General features: G+C 41.8%; 1 protein-coding gene across 1 annotated transcript in view; it reads left to right on the top strand.

Annotated features, from left to right (window-relative positions):
* The first annotated feature begins 13,163 nt into the window (after positions 1-13,163).
* CCL22 (C-C motif chemokine ligand 22) overlaps positions 13,164-14,423 on the top strand; it is a 42,248-nt gene continuing 40,988 nt past the window's right edge. Inside the window, exon 1 of the mRNA XM_078150059.1 lies at positions 13,164-13,224. Within this exon, the coding sequence (XP_078006185.1) occupies positions 13,202-13,224 (23 nt within the window). The 5' untranslated portion in view covers positions 13,164-13,201. The remainder of the gene's footprint in view (positions 13,225-14,423) is intronic.

Below are 14,423 nucleotides of genomic sequence, written 5' to 3'. Positions count from 1 at the left end.
GCACCACTCTCCCCATACCTTCTCCCTCGCCTCCAGAAAAAGGAAGACCTTTCTGTCACAGTCAGATGCTTCCCTCTAGAATGCAGGGGTCTGGGACAGCAGGAGGCCACTGGGCATGGGGCCACCTTGGAGGATGGGGAATGAAAAGGCAGGTAAGGGAAGCCATGGCATATTAAACCAAGTTCTCAATTTTATACTGGGATGATTTTGATTTGGAAGGCCCAGCCCTTCTTTTCACCCCACTATGAAAAAGCATTTGGGAAGGAAAAGGTAGACAGATTCGTAACCTCTCAGTAGATGACCTTTTTTCAGAGGCATGAAAGTGGGCTGTCTTTTCTCCTTTTTAAGGCCACTGAAGGAGTTCTTTGTATGGAGAAAGTATTGAAAGAAACAAGACCCTAGTAAAGTCCTGAGCTCAGAATAATTTTTTTTTATTAATGTATTTTGATTTATCAACAATCACTTCCATATGCTTTTGAGTTGAAAATTTTTCTCCCCCTTCCTCCCCCCCACCCTCCCCAAGATGGCGCACAATCTGATATAGGCTTTACATTTACATACCCATTAAACATATTTTCACATTAGTGAAGTTGTAAGTAAAAATTAAAACCAATAGGAGGAACCATCAGAAAGATGAAACAAAACTCAACAGAAGGTAAAAATAAGTGACAGTGATTCGACTTCCGTAGTTCTTTCTTTGGATGTGGACAGCATTTTCCATCCCGAGGCCTCTGGAGATGTCTTAGATCCTCGTAATGCTGAGAAGGGTTAAGTTTAACAATCTTAGTCATTGCATAACGTGGCTGTTATTGTGTACAAAGTCCTCTTGGTTCTGCTCACTTCACTCAGCATCAGACCAAAAAGTCTTTCCAGGTTTTTCTGAAGTCAGCCTGTTCATCATTTCTTATAGCACAATAGTATTCCATTACATTCATATACCACAACTTGCTCAGCCATTCCCCAATTGATGGGCATCCTCTCAATTTCCAATTCTTTGCCACCACAAAAAGCTGCTATGAATATTTTTGTACATGTGGGTCCTTTTCCCATTTGTTTGATCTCTTTGGGATATAGCCCTAGAAGTGCTATTGCTGGATCAAAGGGTATGCACATTTTTGTAGCCCTTTGGGCATAGTTCCAAATTGTTCTCCAAAATGGTTGGATCATTTCACAACTCCATCAACAGTGTATTAGTGTTCCAGTTTTCCCACATCTTTTCCAACATTTATCATTTTCCTGTTTTGTCATGTTGGCCAATCTGATAGGTGTGATGTGGTACCTCAGAGTTGTTTTGATTTGCATTTCTCTAATCAATAATGATTTAGAGCATTTTTTCATATGACTATAGATGGCTTTAATTTCTTCATCTGAGAACTGTCTGTTCATATCCTTTGACCATTTATCAATTGGGGAATGGCTTGTGTTCTTATAAATTTGTCTTAATTCTCTATATATTTTAGAAATGAGGCCTTTATCAGAGAGACTGGTAAAAATTCTTTCCCAATTTTCTACCTTCCTTCTAATCTTTGTTGCATTGGCTTTGTTTGTGCAAAAACTTTTCAATTTAATGTAATCAAAATTATCCATTTTGCTTTTCATAATGTTCTCTATCTCCTGTTTGGTCATGAATTCTCCTGTTCTCCATAGATCTGATAGGTAAACTATTCCTTGTTCTCCCAATTTACTTATGGTATTAGCCTTTATATCTAAGTCATAAACCCATTTTGACTTTATTTTGGTATATGGTGTGAGATTTGGGTCTATGCCTAGTTTCTGCCATACTCTCTTCCAGTTTTTCTAGCAGTTTTTTTCAAAGAGTGGGTTCTTATCCCAGAAGCTGGGGTCTTTGGGTTTATCAAATAATAGATTACTATAGTCATTGACTATTGTGTCTTGCATATTTAACCTATTCCACTGATCTACCTCGCTATTTCTTAGCCAGTACCAAGCAGTTTTGATGATTGCTGCTTTACAATACAATTTAAGATCTGGAATAGCTAAGCCACCTTCCCCTGCCCAATTCTAGTTTTTAACAGATTGTTTTCTTCTGTTAGTTTTTGTATTTCCTTCTTCAACTGGCCAATTGTGTTTTTTAGGGACTTGTTTTCTTCAGTGTATTTTTTTTCCAATTGGCCAATTGTATTTTTGAAGGACTCTTCTACCTCTCTCATTTGACTATTAAAATCCTTCTGGAGCTCTTCTAAGAAGGCTTTTTGGGCTTCAGACCAGTTCATATTCCCTTTTGTTGTTGCAGATGTGGGTTTGTTGACAATGTTGTCCTCTTCAGAATTTCTGTCTTGATCTTCACTCTTCTCATAATATGAATCTATGGTATGTTTCTTTTTACTCATGGTGTTTCTTTATTCCCTGGCCTTTAAAGAGATTGAGCTCTCCTGCTGGGGAACAGAGGGTACTGACCCAAGCTTCTTGTGTTGGGAGCCTAGGTCTTGGTCACTGGCTTTGTGTGCTGGGGCCTCTTATGCTGGGAATTGGAGGCTGTAGGTTTCTGGCAGCTTACCTTGTGTTGGGCTGGAATCAGCAAGGCTGGAACTTTCAGGCAATTCTAGGTTGCCTGCTTTTCCTTTCCTTTAGCTTTCTTCAGCTCCTTTTAGATGGGTGCTGCAGGGTGTTTATCTGCCTGGGGCCCCCTGCAGTGTTGTCTCCCTCGTTTCTGCTAATGCACCGGGAGAGTCCTTTGCGGTGGAGTGCCAAGGCACCTGGTGGTTTTCTGAGCTGGTTTCCACCAGCCCTCACTGAGGCACTCGGAGGTCCAGGGTGTTGGTGTTTGCCTGCTCTACCACCTGGGCTTCAGAATTTCTTCACAATTGGAGGCTTCAGGGCTCCTACAGCTCACCTGGTGTTGGGTTGGAATCAGCAAGGCCGGGACTTTAGGAAGCCTTTAGCTTGTTTTCTTCACCTCCTTTCAGATAAATGCCGCAGGGTACTTGTCTGCCTGGGGCCCCTTGTAGTTCTGCCTCCCTTATTTTTGCTGAGGCACTGGGAGACCCATTTGCTGGGCTGCTGCACTGCTACTCCTCATCTTTCTTCTAGTTCAGGTGTTCCAGGGTTTTTTTTCTGGGGTGATATTTTCTGGGTTTTCAGAGGTTGATAGGGGAGAGTGAGAGCAACTACCTTTTCACTCCACCATCTTGGCTCCCGGAAGTGCTCAGAATAAAATTAAATTGGGAGCCAAAGTGAAAGTGTTGCGGTCTGAGAGATTGAGACTCCTCAAAGACTGGAGTACAGGCTGGGTCCTCTGGAATGAGTTCACAGACTCAAGCATTCTTCAAGTCAAGATGGTAAAGATTTATCGTTACGCTTTTTCAGCAGGCAAGGATTCTTAAGGAACCTGCAAGAGACTGAGGAAGGAGCTAGGGTTCATATGGAAAAGGGCATGAGAAAGGAATGCCAGGGACACTGATGAGGTAATCTAAAGGTCCAGGTGTCTTTGGGAGCTATGGATGAGAAAGAACAGGGAGTATACCAGACAGGGAGGGAGATGACGGAGGTATGGATCTTTGGAGTCTGGCAGGAGGAAGAGTCCTTGGGCTGGGCAAGGTACCCTTCTCCCTCTGTCTTGATGAGACAATGGTCTGTAACAAGGGAAAGCTTTCTTACAAGACAGGAACTTACTAAGGAATTGGGAGACATGATCTGAGGGCTGGGGCCTGAGCAGCCCAGCACTCTCTCACCCAGCTTTGTGTAGTTGCACCAGGGAGAGAGATAAGGGTCTTGCTGGGGCCCACGCGTGAATAACTGCTAGGCACAGTGTCCTTGGGCTAGGGAGTGATTGTCAGAGACAATATTTCTGAGACAAGGAAGAAATTGGGGTCCAAGTCCAAGCACAAGCACCCAAGCACCTCATCAAAGGTATGTTTCTTGTTTTCAGGGGAAATGCCCTCTTAAGTCCACAGAATCTAAGATAAGATGGTCAGGAACCAGTGCCAGGTCCAAATCAAAGCTTAGGAAGTTTATTGAGATCAGTGAGAAAAATCCCCATGGCCTCAGCCTATGAGCAAATCTGGGAAAATCCCTGGGACGGGCCCTTTATGTATCTTAATGTCCTCAGCTGTAGAGGGAAAGGAAAAGGGAAGGAGCTGGCTGGACTATATAGCATGTCCAGGGAAATAAAGTTCATGACCCCACTGTGATAGTGGATCAAAAATGTTGACACAATGACATTCTTGCTGCCTAGGTCAGAGGAGTAAAAAGTCCTGCTTTAAGCCTGTCTTGTGGCTTAAAGAGACACCAGGGTATAAAACAAAGAGCTCTGGGTTTAGAGTTAGAGGAGTTAAACTCTAATTTAGTGTTAGTGGCTTTGAGTAGTGGCCTAGCTACTCATTGCACGACCTTGGGCCATATTCCTTCCCTTTTGGGTTTTAGTTTCTTTATCTGTAGAACAATTGAGGTTGGCCTGCCTGATTCCTAAGATCCTTGTTAGCTCTAAATCCTACAAGTAGTCTATGAATGGTCTATGATCCATATGGAAGGAGCCTCAAAGGAGGAGAGTTGTTGAGTGAGTGATGGGGGTCTGGAAGTATCAGTGAGAAGAAAAGGAGAGACTGGCTCCTCCTCCAGGCCCAGTGTGCTTGGATGTGAGAGAAGGTACAGGCAGAACTAGAGACAGAGGCCAGTCTTCTATGGGGACTGTGATTTCTGTGATTTTAAGAAAGAAGAAGAAAAGCATATAAGAAAAAAGGTCTAATATGAAGGATAGACTTCCAAAACAGGAGGCCTGGGGTGGGGGTAAGGGGATCCCCACCTTCATGGCCCAATCTGGGAGTTATCAGATCATAGACTTAGAACTCAAAGGAAGCTTAGAAGTTGGCTCTTTATCTGAGTTCCCAGAACTTGTCTTTTAAAAAAAAAATTTGATAACTGCATTTCAGTGTAATTGGTTTCCTTTGTAATCATATATATTTTATTTTATGCATTTTAAAACATCATTCTGAAAAGGGATCCATAGGCTTAACCAGTCTGACAGTCCTGGTCTGGTCCAACAACCCCATTTTACAGATGAGGAATCTGAGACCCAGAGAAAATAATTGACTTGTCTAAGGTCACACAAGTAGTAAGTATCTGGTCTGGGATTCAGACTCAGGTCCTCCGATTCCAAATTCAGCATGCTTTCCACTGCTTAGCCTGAGCCCTTGACAGTCTGCTTCTATGCTAGCTTCCTGGGCATGGGTCTCAGTGGAGAGGTCCATCCCTGCCCTTGGGTGACCTAAGACAGCCAGCTTAAGGAGCCCTGCAGTCCAAAGAGATCACTTGAATATGATACTCAGTGCTTGGCACTTGGGGTTCAGGGTAAGGAAGAGCCTTTGACCTCCTCGGGGAACAAATGGCTTCACTGAGGGTGAGCCCTCACCCACAGGGTGCAGAGCTCTCTGTGTGGTGAGAGGCAGAAAAAGAAGATGCAGCTAAGTAGCACAGTGGCTAGAGCATCGGCCCTGGAGACAGGAGGACCTGAGTTCAAATCCAGCCTCAGACACATAGCACTAGCTGGGTGATTCTGGGCAAGTCACTCAATCCCGATTGCCCTCACACAAAAAAAAATTGTAGAGAACGTCAAGATTCCCTAACAATCAGTCAGCTGGCCAATTAATGAGCATTTATTAAACCATTACTATGTGCCTAGCACTGTGTTAAGCTCTACTTAAATCAAGAAAGGTAGGACTCTTAAGCAATTTGACAGGCTAGGTGCTGGGGACACTGACAAAAATGACCCATCCTTTCTCTCAAGGAGCCCATAGGGGAAGTGACCTGTACATATATAAGTACATGAAAAGAAACCTAAAATAAATACCGGATAATTGGGGGGGGTGGAAGAGGGAAGGCACTAGCAGCTGGGGGAGGGCGGATCATGAAAGGCCTCCTGTAGGAGGTGGCATTTGAGCTGAGCTTTAAAGGAAATTATCTTTCCTTTCCTTCGGTTTCCATGGGAATCAGCTGTGAGGGGAAACTCGGGGGTGTATGCTGTAGGCAGGTGCTGGGTGCTTTTTAAGCTGAGTCAAGTTGGAGGTGTAGGTGGCAGGGGAGGAGATGAGGGGCATTATGAAGTGGTAAGAGGGAAGGAGAGGGCACCAGAGAAAAGTCTGTGAAGGGCTGTTGCATGGTGCCTAACCCTCCCCTAGGAAACTGATCTCTCCTTCTCTGAGCTAAGGGGATATGGCGGGGGGGGGGGGGGGGGATCCAGGCTGGGAGGTGCCCAGACTGTAACTGCTGCTGCTTTGATGTAACTCTGCTTAGCTGAGGGAGAGACTATGGCCCTTCATTATGGGCTGCCTCCTACTGCTCTCTGACTCGAGCAGCAGGAGTTATGAGTTACTTGTTGCTTTATTCTTTTCCTGTTAACAGGGATTTTTTGGAAACTTTGTGGAAGGAAGGAAGGAAAGGAGGAAAGACTCAAATACTTACTATGTGCCAGGCACTGTGCTCAGTGATTTACAAATATTATCTTATTTGATTCTCACAACAACCCTGGGAAGTAGGTGCTATCATCCTCATTTTACATTTGAGGAAACTGAGGCAGAGAGAGAAGTTAAGTGACTTGCCCACAGTCATACAGCTAGTAAGTGTCTGAGATTGGATTTGAATTCAGGTCTCCCTAGGTCCAGTACTCTATTCACTGCACTACCTAGCTGCTAAGAATGAGGGAAGGAAAGGTGGGAGAAGGGCAGGCCAGGTCCCTGAGTCAGAGTTCATGGAGGAAACTCTCTGCACAGTTAAAGATTGTCCTGAATGGCCTTGGATGCCCATTTCTGCTCTGAGAGTCTAGGGTTTTGTAACTTGCCCAAGGTCACACAGCTTCATTATACTGGGGGGAGGTCCTGACTTTCCCAGATTGGCAGGCAAGGGGGGCTGATAATGGGCTCAGACTGGAGCCCAGCCAATACACTGGAAGGCCCTTGCACAAAGGTTGCTGAAAGGGCCCACACAAATACTAAGCCCATAATTCCCCCTTCCCTCCTTGGGAGGGAGCTGAATGGCCACTAGTGCCCTGGCACTGAATTGCCCTGTACAATTTACTAGCAGGCCCCTTGGACTGGTCATGAATTGCTTTCTTGTAAACCCCATGTTTCAGGGGGCCACACCCAAAATTCCCTTTAGTAGAGGGTGTCATTGCCCTCTGCCTATGGAGCAGGGAATTAGGCTCTACTCCTCTCCCCATTTCAGAGTGCCTGTTTTTACTTATAGCAATATTTACTTAAGCCACAATTCTCCCAATCTTTTGCTCAAATAGCATTACTTACTCAGCTCACACTTATATGATTGTATGGCAAGGAAGATCCATAGACAAAATCTGAAGTCATTTAGGTGGTGCTCCCTGCCCCCGCCCCCCCCCCCCCGAGTCAGGATCTAACTGCCTGAGACAGGCTGGACATATGAGAAAATTCCATCTGGGGAGGTGGGTCACATAAATCCAGTTTATCAAACCCATTTCCTTTAGGAAGTTCACTCTGTCTCTCGCAGAATCCTAATAGGGATCTGACTAAAATAGGAATTCATCTTAATAAGGCTTGGTATGAGTAATTCCCCATCTCAGCCGCCTTAAAAGAAATAAAAGGCATTCCTAGTCTGGAGGTGCTAATAAATTTGGTTAACTCCATTAAAGTGCTATAAAAGAGCTCAGAGAGCTCTCCCACTCTATGGAAGTCAGCTGCAGAGAGCAGCTCAGCATTGTCTTCATTAGATCATGCCATTAGGAGCCACTGTGCCAGTAGTTCATCGGATTTGGGTTTGAACTTCATCAACCCTAGCAGCTCCTTGGTGGAGAATTTCTGCTTACCACTGGTTCTCCCAGGGGCAGGGAGCCCCCCTCCTCCAGGGAGCAGTGATAGTCTAGCCTAGACCTTTCTTACCGTTGGTGGGAGTACCCAAATCTATTCTCCTCCAGTCTTATTGCTCCAGTCTCAGCAGGAACTGGAATTTCTGGGTCTAAGACCACTGAGTGGTTTTTCCCACTCTCATTAGGAGAGGTTCCCTTTACTTCCACAGCCACCAGCTGCATTGGGATGCCCCTCAGCTTTCATTGCAGAGTCCCTGAGAGCCAAGAGCTCTGTTTTTAGCTGATTAATGGAACAGCCCTGTTTGCTTTCAATCTTATCCTGGCAATCCAACTTGGTCAGAACAGTAAAAAACAAACAAACAGGGAATGCTGGACTTGGTGCTTTCTTTACCCTCCTCCAGGACCCACTGAGCAAGAACACCCTGTTCCCAGTCCCGTAGAGAAGATTTTCCCATATGTGATCAGGATGGTTCTTGTAACCTAGAACTATGCATTATCCCACTATCTAATCACATTACCCTCTATATTTTCAGAACTCTTCCCCAAGTCAGCCATGATGTAAGCCATGACATAACCACCTTGTCTGGTCCCAGCCTACCATAATGATACCAAATGTTGGAGATGGCTGTGCACTCTCTTTGTTCATGTTCCAAGTTGGGATGAAATGAGGTGATTGCAAGTCTTTGAACAGTTAACAAAAGGTTTATTTTGCTTAACATAGCAAGCCAAAAGGACACAATGGCACTTGGCTTCTCTGGCTGAGATCCACATCTTCCCTTATAGAAATGTGTCTGGTCATCAGGGTAGGATATGATGAAGGAAATGGTGACTCATGGAGTCTTCAAAAATCCACCAAGTGTGAGGGGCACTGATTGCATGGGAATGCAATTATATGCCCTTAGGTGACCAGCGAGCTGCATCAGGGAAGCAGGGGCCAATCAGGTCACTTGATAGTTTTGTCTACTTTTTGGGAAAATGAGTCCTTGTCTCAAGAGGGAAGACGGACAGTAGGCCCAGAGGTGCCCCCAACCCCACTCTCACCTCAGTCTCTGGGCCCATTTTATAAACAGTCAAGTTGCCCAGTCTCTCTACTATTAAGTAAGAAAAGGCTTTTCCATCTATCAGCTAACTTATGTTATGAATACCATGAACACCAAGATCTCTCAGCAGGACTCTGCCACCTTAGCAACAGTTTGTTTGACAGTAGAGTATCATGCCTTTATTTCTGACAGCAATCTTTTGAGCTGATTTTTGTGGGTAGGTGATAAACTTCCTTTAGCTTCTTAGCTTCCTTTAACTTCCTTAGCTTTTTAGAATTCTGCAGCCTCTCCATCTTCATTGACTCCAAAACAGAGATCTATAGGGAGGCGAGGCTCATGCCTGAACATCACTAATGGGGTGTGAAGCCAATGTGATGTCACCGTTCCTGGTGGAGCTCTTTGCATGAATTGGGAAATCCACTGTTAGCTCCACTGAATTCCTGGTTCTAGTTTCCATGTACCTAACATGTTCATCAGTGTAGTTAAGATGTTCACATTTTTGAAGGTGCTAGAGTGATTTCCTCGATACTAGCAATATTTCGGGGGGTGTGGATAGATATAATTCTAGGCAGGTATCCCTCCTCTGAGAAAAATGTTTCTGTCTTGTTTCTCAGGGGATTTTGTCTTCCCACTCTGGAAAATACATTTTGTTTGCATTTCCCCCTTTCTTTTCATGGTGAGCAGGTTTTCTTTTGAGGTACAGATAGTTTTATTTCTTCCTGGTTATATCCTGGAATTTTTAAAAATTTAGCTTTTAATCGTATTTTTATTTTCTGGAGATGTAATAAGCTGATCCAAACTAGCTTGACTTCATTTCTAGCCAATGTTAGCATGAAAATATTGTTATACATTGCAGAATTTAATGATATGTTGTGTCTCTTAAAAGTTTGATTGCGAATGTATGCATAATAATCTATGCTGATACCTAAAAAAGTCATTGATACTATTTTCATTATTTGAATTCATGTCTATGGCTATGCTGTTGCATTGCTTAAGCACAGTATAATAATCCACGTGGCTTTCATATCGCACATTGTTGTTTGCATTAATATTTGTGTATTAATGTGAGCCTATATGGAACAGTCTCTGAAAAAGATGAGAATTGAGGCAGCTGAATGATAATATCTTGCTTTTGCAGTTGAAAAGCTTAGAGGTCTCCTACTATTAGGAGTAGGGTAGCTAGGCAGCACAATGGATAGAGTGCCAGTCATAGAGTCAGGAAGACTCATCTTCCTGAGTTCAAATATGGCTTTAGACACTTATTAGCTGTGTGACCCTGGGCAAGGCACTTAACCCTGTTTACCTCAGTTTTCTCATCTGTAAAATGATCTGGAGAAGGAAATAGAAAAACCACTCCAGTGTCTTTGCCAAGAAAATCCCAAAAGGGGTCATGAAGAGTAGGACACAACTGAAAATGACTAAACAACATCAAATCTCATTCTAAGGATGGGAGGCCAGGGTTTTGCTTCTTTACACCTCTGCAGATACTCAAAAGCAGGATCGCTAAGGCTTCTCAGCAAGCAGCATATCTTGTCACTGCCAGGGGCCCACCAATCTCTGTAACAATTCTGTTGCTTATCAAGCCCAGTCTTCTACAGTCTTGGGTGGGGGGAGGGGTAGAGACATTCCCCGAAGATGTTCCTAGATTTGGATTGCTTTGCTGTCTACAACGATGTGTACAGTTTGCAATCTATCCTCAGTGGAAGCATATCTGAGCCTTTCAGGGAGGGGGTTGATTCCCTGAACCACCAATTGACATCACAATTGACCAATTTGATTAATTCTAACAATATAAATTAGAAATGATAGTGATCATTTCAACGACAAATCTCACCTGGAGAAGAGGCTCTGTTTACCACGATGGACTTACCTTTGGGTGTTCTTTTCAAAGTCAGGCTGCTATTTGAGGTGGAGAAGCTTCCATGGACAGCTAGGTGCTAGTAAGGGAAATATCCTTGGTATAAAGTATGGACTCAATGTGTTTCTGCCAGGGAGAGTCCTTTTGTAAGGGAAGGAGAAATGAACAAATGCCTATTTATTATTGAGAGCCTACTATATGCAGGTCACTGTGCTAAGCACTTTACAAGTGTTATCTCATATGAGCCACACGACAACCCTACAAGGTAGGTACATAATATTATTATTGCTGTTTTACAGTTAAGGAAAGCGAAGCAAACAGTTTGCTCGGTGTTACACAGCTAGTAAGTATCTCAGACTGGATTTGAAATCAGGTCATACTAACTCCAGGCCCAGTGTTCTAACCACTGTACCATCTAGCTGCCTCAATATTCTGTAATATTTTGTATGGATGAAACCCCAAACCTATTTTCAAACCCAAACCTCGGGTGCTACGCTGAATCATCATTTCCATTCATTAATGTTTCAAGTATATTACATAAATCTTCCCCCTTAATGAGTAACCATGAACCAATTTCCAGATACTGTACCCTATCTAAAATAAATTTTTAGGATTTCTTGAATATTCAAATGATTCAGAGAGCATATTTTTGCTTCTGGATGTTCCATACCCTGCTCCTATATATATTTTTCTACAGTCCCCCAATTCTCAGGTTCTAATCTTTATGAAGTCTCTAGCACCTTCCTAAACACCTTCTCTAGCATCTTGTTAAACACAAGTTCTATTCTGTCTCTCTCTCTGTCTCCCCTATATATACATATATATGTAAAATACATATGTATGTATGTATGTGTATGCATATGTATATATACAGATATATACTCTATATATCCATACACTCTCTCTATATATAATACATGTGTATGTATATTATATATACACATATATATACTCTATATATCCATATTCTCTCTATATATATACATATATATACATACACACAATATACACATATGGAATTAAATCATTTGGTTATTTGTAGTATGTCTTGGTAGTGGTTGGGTAAATTTTTGCATTATGAAAAATATTGTGAGAATTTGAAAATGGCATTTGAAAAATATTAATTTATAGATTTTGATATTCATAAGAGACAACTGATTATATATACCTACACATATGTGTAGGTATGTACATATGTATTGGTATAAGGGAGAGCCACCAAGGGATACTGCAATTGACCAAACAATTTTACTAATTCCAGCAAATTAGAAACAGTAATAACTGTTTCAATCACAATTAAGGCAGTTATAAAGCAACTGGTATTCATAAATCTAAACTAAGATACTTATAATAAGAATGTTTTAAATCATGCTTGAAGTGAACATTGCCGGAAATCCTGCTTGAAAGGAATCCAAAACAAATTTTTTTAAAAAGCACAATATTTAAACTCCCAAACAGAAAGAATAAAAAAAAGTTATCCTAGATTAACCCTCAATTTGTAATGTCCCATTACAACATTTAATTTGTTTCTAGCCTAGGGGATGATATAATGACTCCTAAGATTCATGTGGTTCCCTGCTCTTTAGCCATAGGGAGTTTACACAAAATGTTCCGAGTTTAGTCACAATTGCTCTGAGTTAGGAAAATTCCTAATATTTGGGCAGAGTTGAGCTCTCTGCCTAACTTTATTTTTATTTCTGTCTCTAGTTAAACTCTGGTCTCTTTGTGGTTGAATCAAAATTCAGTTTATTGGAAATGTTTGGGTAATGAAGCAGCAGATTATGTATTAGTGTCTGTGGATAGATAGGCACCAGAAGGGGAAGCTGGGGAAAGAGGCAGACTTTTCACAAAACCTCCTTCAGCCTAGGCCTCAGTCTGTCCCTTCTCTTCCCCCCACTCAGGCTTTCTAGCTTTGCTCCTCATAGGCAAGGTAGGTCATGCTAGCTCCAGCATCTTGAATCCAGACCCTCAAAATGTCGGTCTTTGAAACAGAGTCTTTTTTAAAAAATTGTTTTATGTTTAATTTATAGAATAAAACAAGCATTTCCATAACAAAGTATAGTAAAAAAGATTATTGCACATGAAACTGCAAATCTATTATGTACAATGTGCTATTCCTTTTAAATATATCATAAAGTTATCATATAAATTTATTTTCCCTTTTTTCTTCCCTCTCCCCCAACCCTAGAGATGGCTACCATTAGACACAAATAAATATACATATGCAAAATTATTCTATACATATATCTATTTATCAGTTCTTTCTTTATTCTTTATCGAACATAGATTCTTTTTTATTTTATTTTTTTAATTTTACTAATTTCCTGGGGTATGACCAAGTCTCTCACACAATGGATTTGATTTATTTAAGGAAATACATCTATATATTCACACTGGGCTTGTTTATGCTGGATTTTGATTGCTTGATTTAAGCAAGAAGTATTTTTTTTCCTTTTTTTTCTTTCTTTTTAGGCAACTGGGGTTAAGTGACTTGCCCAGGATCACACAGCTAGTATGTGTCAAGTGTTTGGTCTGAGGTAAGATTTGAACTCAGGTCCTCCTGACTTCAGGGCTGGTGCTTTATCCACTGTACCACCTAGCTACCCCTAAGAAGTATTTTTAATAAACAAAGGAAATTACTTTTAAGTGTGATCACCCTTACAAATGTCTACTAGTTAACTGTAATAAGAGCACACCGCAGGTGCTCACCTGATGGTTAGGCCCACAGGGTTACACTGAGATTAGTAGTAATCCTTCTTCTGAGGACCCAATGTGTCAACAACCGTTTGAGCACAGAGCAGGGCTCCATGCTACACTTGTATAGGGAAACAGATCTCTCCTTGGTCATATGCCTCCATGAATGAAAGGGATGGGGCTTCCTTGCATTTGTAAGATTATTAACATACAAACAAGGATTATTATTATTAAAAGTTTGCTAGTTTCTTTTCCTCTCTGACCTTATTCTTCAGTTCCCTAGCATCTCCTGAAGCCCAAACTGAGATCCGTAAAAGGAATAGAGGAAGAGGAGGTTACTCAGGCATTTAAGAATACAAAGAACACATCCATAAAAGGGAAAACTGACTAAAGACAAGAGTTACTTTCAGTTCCACATAAGAAGAGAGTTAGAGTAGAAGCAAGACTGGACACCATCTGGAAGCTTGGGTTCCAAAAGGCCCCAGGAAGGGGTTGGACTAGATTTCTAAGTTACCTGGGATTCAAATTTCAGCTCAAAATATTCACCCTTTGCCTTTCTGTTCCTCTTCTGCATGTCATGGAATCACCTCCCTGATGTCATGGCCCTCTCCGAGAATGAAGGACAAACAACAACAGATCATGCTCGAATAACTTTCCTTGTTATTTATTTGGTTATCTCTGATTACTGATTGGTGGGTTTTTCTGATAGCCTAGATGAATTACCTGGTGTCTTTTTCCCTCCTTCCACAGATTCTAAATACAACCTATTCCCTGTCTCTTGGCTAGATAAGGGACTTGAACTTCAAAAAGCATTTGGTAAAAAGAAAAGAATTGTTAAAAATAAATAATTTTTTTAAAGGAATTTGAATGTTTTCTTCAGCAGAGGAAGTACTCCACTGGACATTCCCTCTTATTTGTCACAGGAAGCAGGGGAAGTTCCACCCAGTACTGAAAGGTTTTTTTTTTTTTTTTTAGGCAATTGGGGTTAAGTGACTTGCCCAGAGTCACACAGCTAATAAGAGTCAAGTGTTTGATCTGAGGT

Source organism: Phascolarctos cinereus, unplaced genomic scaffold (assembly GCF_003287225.1).
Source record: "Phascolarctos cinereus isolate Bilbo 61053 unplaced genomic scaffold, phaCin_HiC Scaffold_2;HRSCAF=192, whole genome shotgun sequence".
In the NCBI taxonomy this organism is placed as follows: Eukaryota; Metazoa; Chordata; class Mammalia; order Diprotodontia; family Phascolarctidae; genus Phascolarctos; species Phascolarctos cinereus.
This window is presented reverse-complemented; position numbering and strand designations above follow the sequence as displayed.